The sequence below is a fragment of the Megalobrama amblycephala genome, linkage group LG2 (assembly GCF_018812025.1).
Source record: "Megalobrama amblycephala isolate DHTTF-2021 linkage group LG2, ASM1881202v1, whole genome shotgun sequence".
NCBI lineage: Eukaryota > Metazoa > Chordata > Actinopteri > Cypriniformes > Xenocyprididae > Megalobrama > Megalobrama amblycephala.
In genome coordinates, this window is record NC_063045.1 from 13,437,554 (window position 1) to 13,453,636 (window position 16,083).

Here is a 16,083-nt window from a genome sequence, read left to right on the forward strand (position 1 = left end):
GGCGAGTCGCGAGGGAGCGCGCACGCAGGGCTCTTTAACGGCGGCGCGCACGCACGAGAACTCTTCATACTCAAATTTGGCTGCTCTCTTGGCATGAAGCCCATGTGGAGTCATAAAAAGAACAGGTACGTTGAGTATAATTATGACAGTATCTATTCTCACTGCCTAGATTAGCTGGAACCTGATTTTGACCTGTTCCTTGAGCAATTCATAATTGTCGCTGTGGTAAACAAGTATGAGTAAAGAAAGATTATATTTTACAGGTTTTTTTTAGAGTGTACTAACATTTCAACACGTATGTAACTGTTTTTATTATTATTATTTTGATTGTGTCAAATCTGAGGGCAGTAATACACTTAGCAGTGTCTACAATGCTGGAATTCAAATAGAGAAGAAGAAGAGAGCTAGTTCAAGACGAGCATCTATGGTTAAAACATGTAATTTTTAATTTTTTTTTTAGAAAATGAGCGATGGTTTCTCTAGATAAGACCCTTATTCCTCGTCTGGGGTCGTGTAGAACGCTTTGAAGCTGCAATGAAACTAATTTTGACCTTCAGCCGTTTGGAGGCCATTGAAGTCCACTATATGGAGAAAAATCCTGGAATGTTTTCATCAAAAACCTTAATTTCTTTTCGACTGAAGAAAGAAAGACATGAACATCTTGGATGACAAGGGGGTGAGTAAATTACCAGGAAATTTTAATTTGAAAGTGAACTAATCCTTTAAAAACAACCCAAGTTGGGTTGAAAATGGACAAACCCAGCAATTGGGTTGTTTCAACCCAGCGATTGGGCTGTTTTAACCCAACGTTTGGGTTAAATGTTTGCCCAACCTGCTGGGTAGTTTCATTTAACTCAATTATTGTTTAAAATTACTGCATTGCTTGCTTAAAATGAACCCAAAGTATGTTGGAAATTAACATTTATTAATATGTTTAATGAATAATAATTAAACAATAAACATTTATTACATTGCTTATTAATAAATGTTCACTTTTTGACTATTATTGTTGCCTCTAGTAATTGTGTTTTTTTTCATTTCCAACTTATTTTGGGTTCATTTTAAGCCATCAATATAGTAATTTTTAATCAATAGTTGGGTTAAATAAAGCTGCCCAGCATGTTGGGCAAACATTTAACCCAACCGCTGGGTTTGTCCGTTTTCAACCCAACTTGGGTTGTTTTTAACCCAGCATTTTTTAAAGTGCTACTGTTTTATTGTTCCAAACTCTAAAATATTTTATTGAATCAAAATGTCTATTTGTAAGTGCAAATTGTGTCCAATTATATTTAAAGAAAATCATTATCCAGTAATTACGAAAGATTGTTGAAGTTGTCTATCAAAAAAAAAAAGTTTTCTTCAGGGTTATTCTTAATCTGTAGTATTTATAATTCACTTTACTTAAAAACAATAGTAATATGAACGGTATGTTCCCATTTAGTAAAATTGAGTGTGTGTCTGTATGTTCACCTAGGAACATACCTGAGATTCTGGGTGTGTCTTGACCTTTGATCCATCAGATAAGTTACAACCAAGTGATAATCATCCCGCACTTCCTGTGTCAGACATTAATCATGTCCAGTTTCTGAGACGTGCTGTGTCGTGTCAGATGGGAAAGTTTATGACACGAGTGTGTTCAGGAATTTGACCAACACTAGCCTGTGGACTCGTCATGCATGTACAGCTTTTATTTCTTGGTGGTCACTTCTGGTCTCTTGCTCAGAAAACAGCTGCAGATTGTTAAACACACAATAATATAACTAGCAGCACAGTATTTAGTGCAAATCTCAATTAAACTCTTATCAATTGTATACTCAGGCAGGCTACAATTTTATTGCAGATATTTCAACATTCACAATTCTAACCCTTTTATTGGAATCATAAATACTTGCTTTTGTGTGTGTAAATGTTTTACACAAATTGCCTGCTTGAAATTTTATTTTTATATAGATGAATGTATAGCTTGCTGCAAAACAGTACTTTTTATAAAACCAAAGGTTCCTGCATTGAACTGTGATCAATATTTTTATTGCAGTTTAATGACATGCTACGCCATCTAGTGGGCATTTGGGGTCCTCTCATGAACTACAATTTGAAGATGATCAATTGAAGCTGCAAAATCATTATCATTTGTCTCACAATTCACCCACTTATTTAGGTATTTTATTGACTTAAATATTAATCTTAAAGTTTAATTTCAATATTGTGTAAATCAATAGCCACAAAAAAAAAACAATTCAATGTCACCACAGTATTAACATGCAGTAATGCGAGCAAACACAACATGTAATAGAATTTCTCTTCTCATTTACCAACAACTCATACACCAGTGAATTGTACAAAGGAAAATGATCAGTATTTACAAGTGAAACTGAAGAAATGCAGTCAAGATAAACTTTCTACCACATGTAGCATATTCACACTTTTAAAACGACATTCAAACCAGAAATAAATAATATTATGACGTTATTTATTCTGAACATAGTATAAATAAGTAAAACATTGTTTTGCAAACTGATTAAATTAGAGCAAGGAAGAAAAAGAATATCAGAAAGACTATACTGATTCCCTGATTTAAGCCTCTGTACATGGGTCATTGACGAATAAGGTTTTTAAAAGTGTAAAAAAATTAATTTTGAAGTTTTATTAAGTGTTAACAATAAGATTGTTTATATATATGTATATGTATGTATATGTATGTATGTATAAATTAAAACTGCTTTTGTCATTTTTTACAAGATGGACCAAATTTGTCACCAAAAAAGTCATTTGGTTCAACCAAAATTTCAGTTTTACAGAATGTCACTTTTGGTTATACCGAATGACGATATTTTCAAACAATGCTAACAGACTGATATCTAGCTGGCTAGCTAGTTAGCTTGCTAGCTAGATACCAAAAAAGGACAATCAGACATTTTATATTTAGTACAAGTTTTTAAAATATTACAACATTTTCCATGTTTTATAGCGGCTGTACCGAATGACCTGATGTTTCAGGACATGCGTAAGAGCAAGTGAAAACATGAATTTTTCGAATAGTTTTGAAGAGAGTTAGTTACTTTATTTCACGACCATGTGGTCCTTTGCAGGTGTCTGAATGATGTCACAACCTGTCACATGGTATTGACTGCAAAATGGTCCCTTTATATTGGTTACTCCGAATGACATCAATGATATTAATTTTTCCAGACATTCTTTCTTATAACAAAGCAATGACTTCTACACATAATTTTAATACCATTTTGCATTATGTTGATATATGATGTTATAAAATTATGCCAGAATAAAAAATATATCCATTTATTACATTTTTAGATATTTTAATCACGAATGAAATGGCTGAATTGGCCTTTGGACGGTTAAACCGAATGACCTTTTGACACTTAAAAATCTTTAAAATACCTTTATATGTAGCAAAATATAATAAAAACCTTTGGATTCAATAAAAGAGATCTAGTTGTACTACCTTACATACTTTGGATGTCATATCTGTTTTTTATTATTATTAAGGCCTTTGGACAAAAAAATTACCCGTCATGTCATTGACCCACATTCAACTTCCCAATGATATGAATCTTCTTTTACTCTCTCCCTTCCTTGCTTTATTTATAACCGTTTATTCATAACTGTATTCTCATCCATCCATTCATTCAACGCTTTGGTGCCCTCTGACTGATTGTGCCTCAGGTAGAAAATAAACCCTCACTCCGTTTTTTTCTACTGTCTCCGCCAACGGTTTTGGTGTTTCTCCTTGGTTTCTGCAGCTGCCTCTGCCTTGGCTTCCCTTCTCTCTGCCAAACTGCTGATCAAAGCCGGCAGGTCATCTGTGATGGCCTTCTCAATCTTCTCCAGCAGGCATCCTCCTGTCCAGCTGCAGTATGAGGAAAGGAGCTTGAAGCCGCTGGGAGGATTCACTCCAAAGAAGTCCTGGTATGCCTCCGGTTCTGGCAAGTCGAACTTGCTCACATTGGTCTTGGCCAGAATGGACTTGAAGATGTAGAATTTGTCAGGGTCACTGACGATATCATGGAAAACCTCCTGTGGGTCACTAAACCATCCCAACTTCTCATAATACGTCTGCAAATAGCGGTCGACCAGGAGGGCGTGGATGCGCACGCGGATACCGTGCTGGCGGATGAAGGCGATTTTGTTTTCCAGGCGGTTCTCAATGACCTGATTTAGGTCCTCCAACAAGGAGATCTCCTCACGTTTAAAAAGGTCTCTGTTGGTGTCAGGAGAGTAGTCCTGCGGCCAGAAGGAGCTCACGTAGACGCGTGGGGGTTCCGTCACGTTAATCAGGGGTGCCATGCTCCAGAAGAGGGCACCATATACGCGCATTAAGTCCTGGGTTGTCAGACTGTCAGCCTTGTTCAGAATGATACGGATCTGCGACTCGCGTCCCTTCATCTGTCTGAACAGCATTTCCAATTCTAATCCTACATCCAGTTTGGTTGGGTCAAACACCAGGAAGATGAGGTCAGCACGGTCGATAAACCACTGGCACACTTCGCTATAGGGGTACCCTAGAGGACAACAACAGAGTTTGTAAACGTGTACAAAGGCAGAATGTAATACTTTATCAATATAAAGTAGCTAGGCTATTTGTACTTATGTTTTCATCTTTGAATCTGATTTTTATTCAGAAATGGTTCTTTAAAAAAAAAAACACACACACACTGGCCTGCAGATGCTGAGGGAAAACCGCATGGTATTCAGTGGCCACTAGTGAATCTATGGCATGAAAACTAAAAGCGCAACCAGTGAAGTTGTCCTCAAGTCAATAATTTATACGAACTGGTTATTTTAGTAGGCTAAATCAAATGCATTCAGCACAACAACCCAGCAAACATTGGTCCGACGGCAACGTTGTGTCCCTGGTCAAAAATAGTCGTGGTAGGATGCATAAATCGGTAAAAATATGTAGGCATTTCCTAAAAATGCATTCAGATAAGTTTGTACATGTATACAATTCTCTGGGGTTGCATGTATAATTGTTACTTTGACTTTTAGCTATGAGTGGCTAATACGTACTTAATTAATAAGATAACATCTAAGACGTCCATTCGAATTTAATTTTGGAACTATTTTTCAGCCATGACAGGATGTGTCAGAGGGACGTCTTTTCAACAGTCATTAAACATCCAAATGTTTGCTGGGAAGTGTAGTCCAATTCCCCAAATGGTGTATTCAAAATGGTCAATGTTTATGATAATATCTTTATTTCTTTTTTTTATTTATACATTATTATTCTTTTACATGTTATTGATTTCTTGAATCATTTATATATTTCCTACTAAAATGCTCTGATATGTTTGAATATTTCCAAATGTAAGATCTTTGGTGTCTTTTCTGTGTTGCAAGATCGAATGGGTGTATTTTCCATCAGAAATGATTAAGTGATGTACCTTTGTATCAACACATGTCCGTTTCCATCTTTGCCGACATGTGATAATGCAAGATCTGCAGCATTCTCTTAAAGGTCTTAAAGGTGTTTTAACACCTTCTATATCTATTTTCATCTATCTTTGACATTTGACCAGTCACTCTGACCTAGTCGTTACACCACCTATGAACTATGAAAGAAATACACTACCGTTTAAGTTTGGGGTCTGTGACATGTTTTTGATTTTCAAAGTCTCATGTTCACCAAGGCTGAACAAAAATACAGTAAAAACAGTAATACTGTGAAATGTTATTACAGTTTAATATATTTTAAAATATAATTTATTCCTGTGATCCAAAGTTGAACTTTTAGCATCATTACTCTAGTCTTCAGTGTCACTTGATCCTTTAAATATCAATCAATTTAATATAATGATTTGCTGCTCAAGAAACATTTATTATCAATGTTGACATTTGTGTTGCTTAATATTTTTGTGGAAACCATGATAAAAAAAAAATTCAGGATTCTTATGGATAGAAACTTCAAAAGAACAGGATTATTATTTTAAATAATAAGATTATTATTTAAACATATATTTTTTATAACATTATAAATGTCTTCATTAATGGAACCATTGAGGAACAGAAATGTTTAAATTATTCATGATTACAGTCCCTATTTCTAATAAGCCAGACTGTGTAACAATATTGAATTCCAGTTCAGAGGTGCATTTTGTCTGATTATCATCTCTCTTTATATTTCTTGTGTCTTTGTCAGTGCTGTCTTTTCACCTCTCTCTTGTTGTTTGCGGTTCTCAATGATTCCAGGTGTGTCCACAAATGTGACACGCTCAAGGAGTTTGTGCGGCATCTCGATTCCCACCAGCTTTTCCAGGAACCCCTGACCAAACTTCTCCAGTGGCGAGAAAGAACGGGAACTGTCCGCAGCCATAACAATGCCCTCAATGGTGCGAAACTTCTCACCGTGCATTAGGACAGTGTATTCTGAGGTTGTGGGCTCAGCCCCTGAGAAAGCAAAAGGGAGTGAGATGAAGGAGACGTACGTTGAACTAATATTTTCTTATATAACAGCTCATTTATTGTGGTTCTTTCATTGTACATTCATCCATTTAATGACCGATGTGTTACCAGTGTAAAGCTGCTGTGAAGTGTCATCGAGACCCAGAAGATAATTGATCATGGAAGACTTGCCAACGCTCCAAGGGCCAAGAAACAGGACCATGGGCTTAGAGTTGATCTCTGCATCTGAACAGTGTGAGGAAAGCAGACAGTTTAACTGAGGATAGGGCTTCATTTTGACACTTTTTTTTATGGTAGTAAAGGAATGATGTTGTAAAACATTCATTTACCTGACACTTCATGCTGTCTGAGCTCATTGTATCTGTAGGCCTTCTCCAAGGGATTAATTGCAGAGTTGTAGACATGCTGCAGCTTCTTCAGAGCATCTATGAGAAGTAGAGTTGATTGAATGATGACAGGAAGGTATATAGAAAGAAATAATAATAATAGCAGAATGAGCTTGTTTATAATTTTTTTATCATTTTGGGGATTGATTTTAGTTATAGACATTGCTACATAAATTATATAAACAGTCCAATGAAGATATTAAATGAGTTAAATGAATAAATATGATATTAAATTAATTATTGTTGTTACCACATTGTGGTAAGTTCAATACATTCTTGAAACCGTAATAAGGAAGATATTGTTGAGCAAACAAAATTGTTTTGGTCAAGTTAAAATGTGATTGGTTAATGTAGAAATAACTGGCCTGATATATACTGTACAGCCCAGGAAGTAATACTTTTTTACATAATATTTTCATATGACTCACCGACAAATTCCCGCGAAGGTTCAGCTGTTGCCAGACGCAGCGTCTCTTCAATGTGAGACCGATCTCTTGCAGCACGACCTGAGGGTTTTTTTTTCTCCACTGCCAGAGGAAAAATATAGCCATCATAAAACCTGAATCTCATATCATCATAACATTTTATTTAATGTGGATGGCTCCCACAAAACAAGGTTATTATTGGATTGCATTTTAAATTTTTTCTAAATGCTATTTTCAAAATACATTCACTTTTTTATTTTAGGGACTATTTTGTATTTTCATTTCAGTGGCATTCTTTGTAGTTAAGGAATCAGTTGTGGAATCAACAGATTATTGCCACAGTTTAAATTTACATCTGAAGTAAACAAGATCTCTGAGGAAAGAAGCTGCATCTGTATTTACACTAGAATCACAATCAAAGGAAACAATGTATCAGCTCAATGAGTTGCTTGTTGATTTACGTGCACAGCTAAAAGCTAAAAAAAAGGCCAGTTTAGACCATGGTTAGTGATATACTAGTCATAGTGATTTATTTATTTTCATATTACTTGACAATAATAACATGGCTCCAAAACAGAATACAACTGTCATTTTGGGTCCATCTACTGCAGCCTCTACATCAGCTCTATTTGGAGCCATTTAAACACAATCATTGGACTATTAAAAGCATCTGAAACATTTCTTCCCCATTACAAAACTGTCCCTGCAGGCCAGAGAACATATTGTTATGATTGGCAATGGACATGTGCCAAGGGTTATTTCTGTTAGGTTATTTTGGTGGTGAGTTTATTCTTGTGCCACCTTTGACCAAAGTATCAGGTGGAGAAGCACAAGGAACTGACTTTTACAATAGTGCCCCCTAACGGCGGGACAACAACATAGCTCATTCTTGGGTTATTTCCACTATAATGGGGTTTAACCCAGGGGTAGGCAAGTTCGGTACTAGAGAGCCGCTGTCCTGCTGAGTTTAGCTCCAACCTTAATCAAACACACCTGAACAAGCAAATTAAGCTCTTCAGGATTACTAAGGCTATAGGCAGCTGAAGGTTTTTTTTTTTTCAGGGTTGGAGCTAAACTCTGCAGGACATCGGCTCTCTAGGACCGAACTTGCCTACCCCTGGTTTAACCAGACACTTTGTGATGATTCTGAAGCTCTTTATTATTCGATTTTAAATTAGAGTAAAGGTAGCATTAGTAAGAATTCTGTGAAATTTTGCAAAAGTGGTCCACTGTATATTGTCAAAGTATTTTCTAAAATTTGTTGATTAGTTTCGTCAAACAGCGGCAGAGGTGCAGTCACATTTACTGTTGTTCAGTGAATTTTTTAATGGGCAAAATCCAGTAATTTCTACAAGGATCCATGCAATTGTGAATTAGCATGAGGGCAAAAGGTTTCAACACAAAGTTTTTGCAACAGGTTCAAGTTGGTCATGTAGATTTGCTTCATTGACCAACACAAATCTGCTGTTTTTTCTAAATTTTAGAAAGCTGATTCCAATTCATCAATTAGACATTCTCTTATTATTTCATATTAACATTAAATGTTCAATATTATTAACACTGACTGAATTAAAGTGTACCTTTGGCAGATGCCTTGGGTGCTGGTATATCATCTGACACTTCTTCCACCGTTACTTCTTCAGCAGGTGCAGGAATTTCTTCTTGGATAATAATTTGTTCCGGAGTTGGTTCCACAAGCTCCTCGGTTACCTCGTGGGCCAATTCAACAACCTCCTCAACATCATCATCTCCTGCTAGTTCCTCAGCCTCTTCTGTTTCCACCATATTTACAAAGGCTTCTGGTTCAACCTCATGAGCTCCTTCTTCCTCTGTTACAGCTTCCTCTTCTACGTCATCTTCCTCTGCTACCTCTTCTGATCTCTCTTCCACTTGCTCCAATAGCTCTTCAGGCTGAGGAACCACCTCTGCCTCTTCTTCAATCACCTGTTCCTCACCTCCCTCATTCTCTTCTTCCTCAACTACCTCCTCTTCACTCTGAGAAATTCCCTCTTCTTCGCCTGCCTCATCTTCAGTCTGAAGACCCTCCTCTTCCTCAACCACCTCCTCTTCAACAGATTCCTCAATAACCATTTGTGCCTCTACATCACTGTCTGCCTCTGAGATCTCATGTGCCTCCTCAAGAACTTCCTCCTCCTCCACTTCATTGGATGCCTCTATCTCAACTTCTGCCTCCTCTTCATGTACTTCCTCCTCAAATATCTCTTCAGAAGAGGCCTCCTCTTGACTCAACTCTTCAGATTTCTCTTCTGAAGCAATGTCATCCTCTTCGTCCTCATTAGAGCTGACATCTTCTGCCGCGGTGTCAATATGTGCACCGGTGCCACAGGGTTGGCAGACAGGTCTGTTTGGTGCAGGAGTGTCATTGGAGGAGCTTTGGCTGATATCCTCTGTGCCATCACAGCAGTTGAACAGCGCACCTTCAGACTTCAGCTTGAGCGGCACAAGCGGGTCAGTCTCAGACCCCACTGCATCTGCTAAGGAAAACAAAATAATGAACATGTGATTTAATATAACTCAGCACACCCACACATTATTTGCATACGTGCCTTCCTGTTGCTCAAACAGTAGCATGGGTTCGATTCCCAGGGAAAAGCAAGAAATGATAACAACGAGTACCTTGAAGACAATGTAAGTCGCATTGGATAAAAAATATCTGCCAAATGCATAAATATAAATTATTACAACACAATGGCAATAAAAATTACTATCTACAAGTTACTGATGCATCAAATTGAAGTTTTACTAATACACCAAAACCTAAATTAAAATTTTCATTGAGCTGAAAATTGGGTAATTGATTTCATATTCTGTTCAAGGTGTTGTGTTTACAGGTCATAAACTAATCGTAGTAAAGTTCTTTAGCAACAAGTCGCCTCATGATTGATGCTCTAGCAACATAGTGGTCACAGTGAAGTGCAAACCAATTTTTTGTGTTCGCCAGAAATGTTGGTGCATCACCAGTACTGCCCGCCATCTCTTACTGTACCTACTGTAGGTACATTAGCATTAGCACTTAGCATTCTGTGTTTGAGACAGCATCATCTACAACATCACAGTAACAAAACACAACCATAGTTACTGTCCTAAATCATGTAAAAAACGATATCTTAAAATGTATGGTTTATGGATTTAAACAACAAGACTTGGTGGCAGAGCTGCTTTGGTGTGAATATGCGAGTCTGCGGTGATGACCCATGTCTGTGATTCATGCGGCGATGAATGCTCTCGATGAGAGCTAAATGCTTTTCATGTGAATCACATCCTGAAATAGGGAGCAGAGCTGGCAGGAGAAAAGAACGCCAAGTCTTTTCTGTTCATGTGGATCATCAGAGCAAAGTTTATTTTTCATACTGTCCTTGGGCTCTGATAAGGGTGTTAGCATGGCAGCTTTGTACCAAGATTTTCCACCTCTAGGTTTAATGTCAAATGCTTTCACTGAAAAGTACATCTCTGCTTTTGTGCAAACAGTCATGATATTGTAAATATTAGTGATTTCATTTTTTGTAGATTAATATTGTTTTCTGGTATAATCTGTTGCAGACTGAATTTTCTTTCAGTTCATAGCCATTTCAGTGGCCTACAATGCAATACAGGGAGATTTTTTATTGTGCTAAATTATATTGCCTATGTTACAACTGCTTTAGAGTATTAAAATGTAAAAAATGCATATTCAAAAGACTTTTTAAGTTATTTTTGTAGAAGAAAAGATTCTACGTTTAGAACCTTAAAGGGTTCCGTCAGGCGCTTCATATATAGAACCTTTCAAGGGTTCCCATCATGGGATCATTGTATGGATGTAGTTTTGATTAATTAATTAATTAATTTTGTTTTAATTTTTATTTTAATGAAATTTTATGAATTAAACAGCTCATAAACATACTTTATCACTACAAAAAACACTACAGAACCTTTTTGGCATAAAGAGTACAACTGAGTCAAGAACCCTAGGTTTTTCTATAGAAACCCAATGAACTAAGAGTGTACCCTTAAAAGACAAACCCCAAATTCATCTAAAGTGTCTTAGCCCTACACTTGAGTAACATTTCAAAATCCTGCTGACAGCAGAGGGCACCAGACTGGCTATAGTTAGTTCAGATAAACATGTTCCACCTTTGGCATTTGACCATTTGCTTGTAAAAATGCTCTCTTGACAGGCTTGTGTGTTCCTTAGAAGTCTCTAATTGATTGAATTGGCTCTGGTCAGCATAAATGTGATATGTTTTGCGCACTTATACATATGCTCACAGACCCAGGAGAGCTGTATTTAGGCCATAGACATAGTGTAAGAGTGTCATCAACGCAATCATGAGTGTGTGCTAATGATTTTGAAGGCCTGAGGCCATGTTATGTCGTAAGAGTTATACTTTACTGCTAGCTTCCTATCTTTACTAGTCCAAGTTTAGGGTTACATCATTGTCACAATGCTAACATAATGTGGAATAATACTCATAAGAAAACAGATGAGGGGAATGATAACTACTTTGATTTATTTGACCACATAATGAGGTCTTTATTTAAATGTCACTGAAACTGACAGAAAGGCTGGTTGTTATGTGCTACAGAAGAAGTGTGCTAATATATGAGTTGAATAGCTCGGTATCATATTCTGCCTTGCTGATTTAATTAAATCCACACAGATATTGTTTTTTTATTTTTCAGTTAATGGCTGGGGAGCAACAATAAGAGCAGCTCTATCATGAATTGCCCCAATATGAAACCAACTAAGTCATATATTTATACAAGATCATCTGCATTTTTCCAGTAATTTGTAAGTGACGGAGATCAGCCCATCCCCCTTCGACAGCATGTTCTGAGGTGAGAACAGGAATGAACAGGTGCTCAATCCCAAGTCCCAGGTCTTTAACATGACACAAATAGCCTATACGCCAAGAAAGAGTTTCTCTGTTATTCTCTGCTAAATGACATTGAGGTTCAGCTGGTATGTGAGCTATAAGTTCCTTTTTTTATACCATTGACTTCCTCCTGCCAAACTACTCTATTCTACTCTACATCCAGACAGTGATGGGCGTATCTACAGGAGTGATTTTTCAAAGATAGCTGTGGTCACTAGCAAAACCCAACGCAATCATGTGAGACACTTCTGGGAGGTCATTATACCGATTCATTCTGATGACAGACTCTGGCTCAGGCATTTCAGACTGATCAAACTAACATTTGAGATGCTGTACAATGAAATTAGTCCGCTGGTTAGTCCAGTTATCCAATTACATCCAATGTTGAAGCAAAGTCACGTTAGGTTTTTTTTTTTTTTTTTTTTTGTTTCACATCAAGGGATTTATTCAGTAAATGTGTTTCCGTTGTAATTTATACGCATTTCTTCTTATTGGATAAAAAATGTCCACCTCACTTGAGTGCGTAATGTGCATTTTTAGTATTTATACCCATCTTGGTGTGTCCATCCAGTAATTTTTATTGCAATTATCCAAATAGCTGGATGGAAACATAGCTTTTGTTTCACCAAACAATTTGAGAGTTTGCTGCATTACTAATAAGCCCAAAATATATGCAATCAATGAAGTCTGATTCAGAAATGAATGACTCTTATGATCCAGTCCTTCTTAGTGAATTAATACAGCACGACCAGTGAGTGAAAGATCTTATGATCTGGTTCTTTTTAATGAATCACAAACAAATAGTAGAGCAGGTTCTTAAATAATCTAAAATATGTTGGCACTTTTTTTTTTTTTTTTTTTTTTGGTTCATGACAGAATTTTCATTTTTGGGTGAACTAACCCTTTAACGGTAAGCTAATCAATAACTGTACAGGTTCATAATCAATGTTAATAATGCATAATGTATAATAAATTCTAGAGTAAAGGTAATGGTAACCCACTAGTAATGACTCAAGTATCACTAAATCCTTCAGATGTAACTCCCTTGTAATTACTGAAATCATTAAGTAAGTAAGCTTTGGAAGTTTTTGTAAGGTTTTGGATAGTTATTCCTTCTGAAGGATTTGGTAACACTTGAGTCATTACTGTACAAGCCTACAAGGTGAGTTTTATTTAAATTAATATGACATGATTTGTATGTAAATATACGATTTTTAGAAAAAGATTATGCTTGAAGTTCCACCCCTATACCTAACCCTCAGCAGGGTTTAAGCAGAAAATGTATGAATGTGATTGTACAGATTCATTAAATTAGCCACCGGTTCGCCAAATCGTAAAATAGTTAGGAACTGCTGTTTTGGTTTCGTGTATACTGTATGTGTGTTAAAATACCTAAAGTGTGTATGTACGGCTTGCTGATTGTATGTGTTTGTATAGCAACATTGTTTACTCTGCGTATGCTTGGCTGCTGTGGGTGGACTGTACAGGGAAAACCCCAGGTGCTAAAACAGGCCACATACAGTAGGCAGGACAGAGGCTTTAAGTCCTACTGTTACCATAATGGTTGCCCCTACAAGGCCTGCAAGACAGAAATAAAGTCTGATTGAGACAGTACCGTTGTGACAGCAGCTGTGGACTGCAAGTGTATATGTGGATATAAAGTACAAGGGGGTGTGTAAGTGGAGCTGTGAAGCATGACCACGCAACCGCCAGAGGAAGAGTGTCTGATTTCATAGGGCACTCTAGGCCTTTCCACCTGACCGTACAGACACAGAAGGAGAACAAGAACAATGCAAGGACAGACAAGGATAATACTTAAAAGCAAGCCAGAGGAAGCTACAGACTCAAATTATTTGACCAACAGTAAACTACTTAGAGATAAGAAAGAAGTCGCCAACTGTTTCCCTTACAGTTTATTGCAATTTTGACTCCAACAGATTCCATCCACCTATCATGAATTCAATATAGAACTTTTAGAGAACAAGACAGAAGAATTTAGGGTATGTTTACACAACAACAATGTACTAAAAACAGAAAAGTTTTTCCTTTGTGTTTTTAGCGTACAGACGACAATGTTGTCAAAATGATTCATGTTCACAGGGAAAAGGCTGTATTATTCATGCCAGGCCAGTAGTTGGCGATGTCACTTTGTAAAGAAACACGTAATACACGTGCGCATGCAGAAATTCACGTTTTTGTAGTTTACAAAGAGACAGTAACGTTATCGTTTTTAAAAACGTACACTTTGAAACTCATTTTCAAAAGTTTGCGTTTTCAGGCCCCCAAAACATGAACAGCTAAAACGTACAAGAAATTTTCAGTTTTTAGTTGAAAACCGTGTTGTGTAAACGGCCCCAAATATTTACATTTGTAAGAATAAGAAATAAGAATTCAATTTTGAAAAATATTTGTTTAAAGTTACGTGTGAGCAAAAGATATGTGGTGCAACCAACATGCAGAAAAAAATAAGTAAATACGTTTCTTGAAAAAATATTTTGGTAGCACTTTAGTTTACAGTCCTGTTGACCTGTTCCCTATAATAATTAAATATATAGTTCCCTATAATAACTAGTTAGGGTAATAACCTAACCTTAACCCATGTAAATACCTTATATTTCCAGTACTTTCTACGGTAAGTACACTGTAAGTACACATACTGTAAAATAAAGTGCAACCAATATTTTTACAACAAGGCAAGATTAGTTCAGGTTATAAATTGTCCCGAAACACTTAAGGATATTTATGAATTAAAAAAAAATATTTTTTACTTTCATAAATAAGAAGTGTATATTTCATCTTAGTATGCATTTTAAACTACATTTTTAAAAGATTTTTACTTTTCTTTATCACGGACAGTTGGACACTCCGATCTGTCATTAACCCATAAGAGTGTGTTAATATTTAATATGTATGAATTGAAAGAGTGTGTTCGCACTCTTCACGCTTTCCATCAGCTGTCATGCCTCATAACAGATGACATCTCCCTTTTAGACTGAATGCATGTTGTGTCTTAGCACCACTTTTTCATAAGTTACATAATTCAACATAGTAAAAGGAATCTGTTTTTCAGGGCTAAACTCAGAGAGTCCACTGAACACTTTTGCCGGCACTACACATACAGTACACGACATCCAGAATCCGAGGACTGAGAACACACTCGCACTGAACATACTGTACTTGAATGCACTTGATGATTCTTAGTGAATAACTCACACTTGAGATCACAGAACAATTACTTCAACTTACTTTAACAACATATCCAAGTTCATAAAAACATAAATTAGAAGAAATTGTGCTACCAAGAAAACACAAATTATACTTTAAAAAACACTTTATATATGTGAATATGAGCATGCAACCGATGCAGCTCTCATCTTCACCAAGGACAAGCAATCTGATCTAGGATTACAGTTCAGATTACATTTTTTGTCTTGTGCTAAAACCGAGGCCCATTTCTCCCAGACAAAAACCCAGTCAACTCTTAATAAACAGAAGTCAACTGCAGCTATAGTTCTGCAGCCCACCTGTTGTTCAATTCCAGTTTTGAAACTTCTTACCTGCAGTGGTGAGTGCCAGTAGAGACAGCAGGCAGCAGAAGGGGAGGAAAGGCCTCATTTTGACTGCCAGGACTGTCCAGTTCTCTTTTCAGTCTATATATACCCCTGGAGAGAGGCAAGAGGGGCCGCGTAGGTTCTGGGGGTGGGGCGGTGCTCATGGACATCGAAGCACTTGCACAAGCGTCAGCACTGAGAGCAGCTGCCTTCTCCAATCAGACGGCCTTTAACCTTTGCCTACTTTCTGGGTAACCGGACTTATAATCTGTGGAATTGTAAAAGAAGATTCAGTTGTTCACTTAGAGGGACCAAATCCAGTGACTGGACACTTAAAGGGTTAGTTCAGCCAAAAATGAAAATAATGTAATTTATTACTCACCCTCATGTCGTTCTACACCCGTAAGACCTTCGTTCATCTTCG

General features: G+C 36.9%; 1 protein-coding gene and 2 long non-coding RNA genes across 4 annotated transcripts; 2 read left to right on the top strand and 1 right to left on the bottom strand.

The window, feature by feature from the left end:
* Positions 1-3,423: 3,423 nt before the first annotated feature.
* On the bottom strand, positions 3,424-15,823 carry LOC125263717 (sarcalumenin-like). 2 transcript variants are annotated; one of them, XM_048182857.1, is made up of 7 exons: positions 15,666-15,823; positions 8,815-9,729; positions 7,238-7,336; positions 6,753-6,848; positions 6,532-6,648; positions 6,175-6,408; positions 3,424-4,523 (listed from the first exon to the last, which is right to left on the bottom strand). In XM_048182857.1, exons 1-7 carry the CDS (start codon positions 15,721-15,723, stop codon positions 3,718-3,720), a joined length of 2,325 nt encoding a protein of 774 aa, XP_048038814.1. In that variant the 5' UTR covers positions 15,724-15,823; the 3' UTR covers positions 3,424-3,717. The 2 variants fall into 2 exon arrangements, with proteins under 2 accessions (XP_048038814.1, XP_048038815.1); XM_048182858.1 differs by having other exon boundaries at positions 8,815-9,726; positions 15,666-15,820.
* Positions 6,305-9,018, top strand: LOC125263720. Its single transcript, XR_007183880.1, has 2 exons — positions 6,305-6,442; positions 6,535-9,018. It is a non-coding gene; the product is annotated as an uncharacterized LOC125263720 (long non-coding RNA).
* Positions 11,093-14,544, top strand: LOC125263721. The gene is made up of 2 exons (XR_007183881.1): positions 11,093-12,070; positions 12,272-14,544. It is a non-coding gene; the product is annotated as an uncharacterized LOC125263721 (long non-coding RNA).
* Positions 15,824-16,083: the final 260 nt, after the last annotated feature.

Coding starts and splice junctions, on each gene's coding strand:
- LOC125263717 (XM_048182857.1), bottom strand. CDS start 15,723: ATGAGGCCTTTCCTCCCCTTCTGCTGCCTGCTGTCTCTACTGGCACTC. Junction 9,730..15,665: donor ACTGGCACTCACCACTGCAG/GTAAGAAGTTTC, acceptor TGTTTTCCTTAG/CAGATGCAGTGGGGTCTGAG. Junction 6,409..6,531: donor TTCACAGCAGCTTTACACTG/GTAACACATCGG, acceptor TTGCTTTCTCAG/GGGCTGAGCCCACAACCTCA.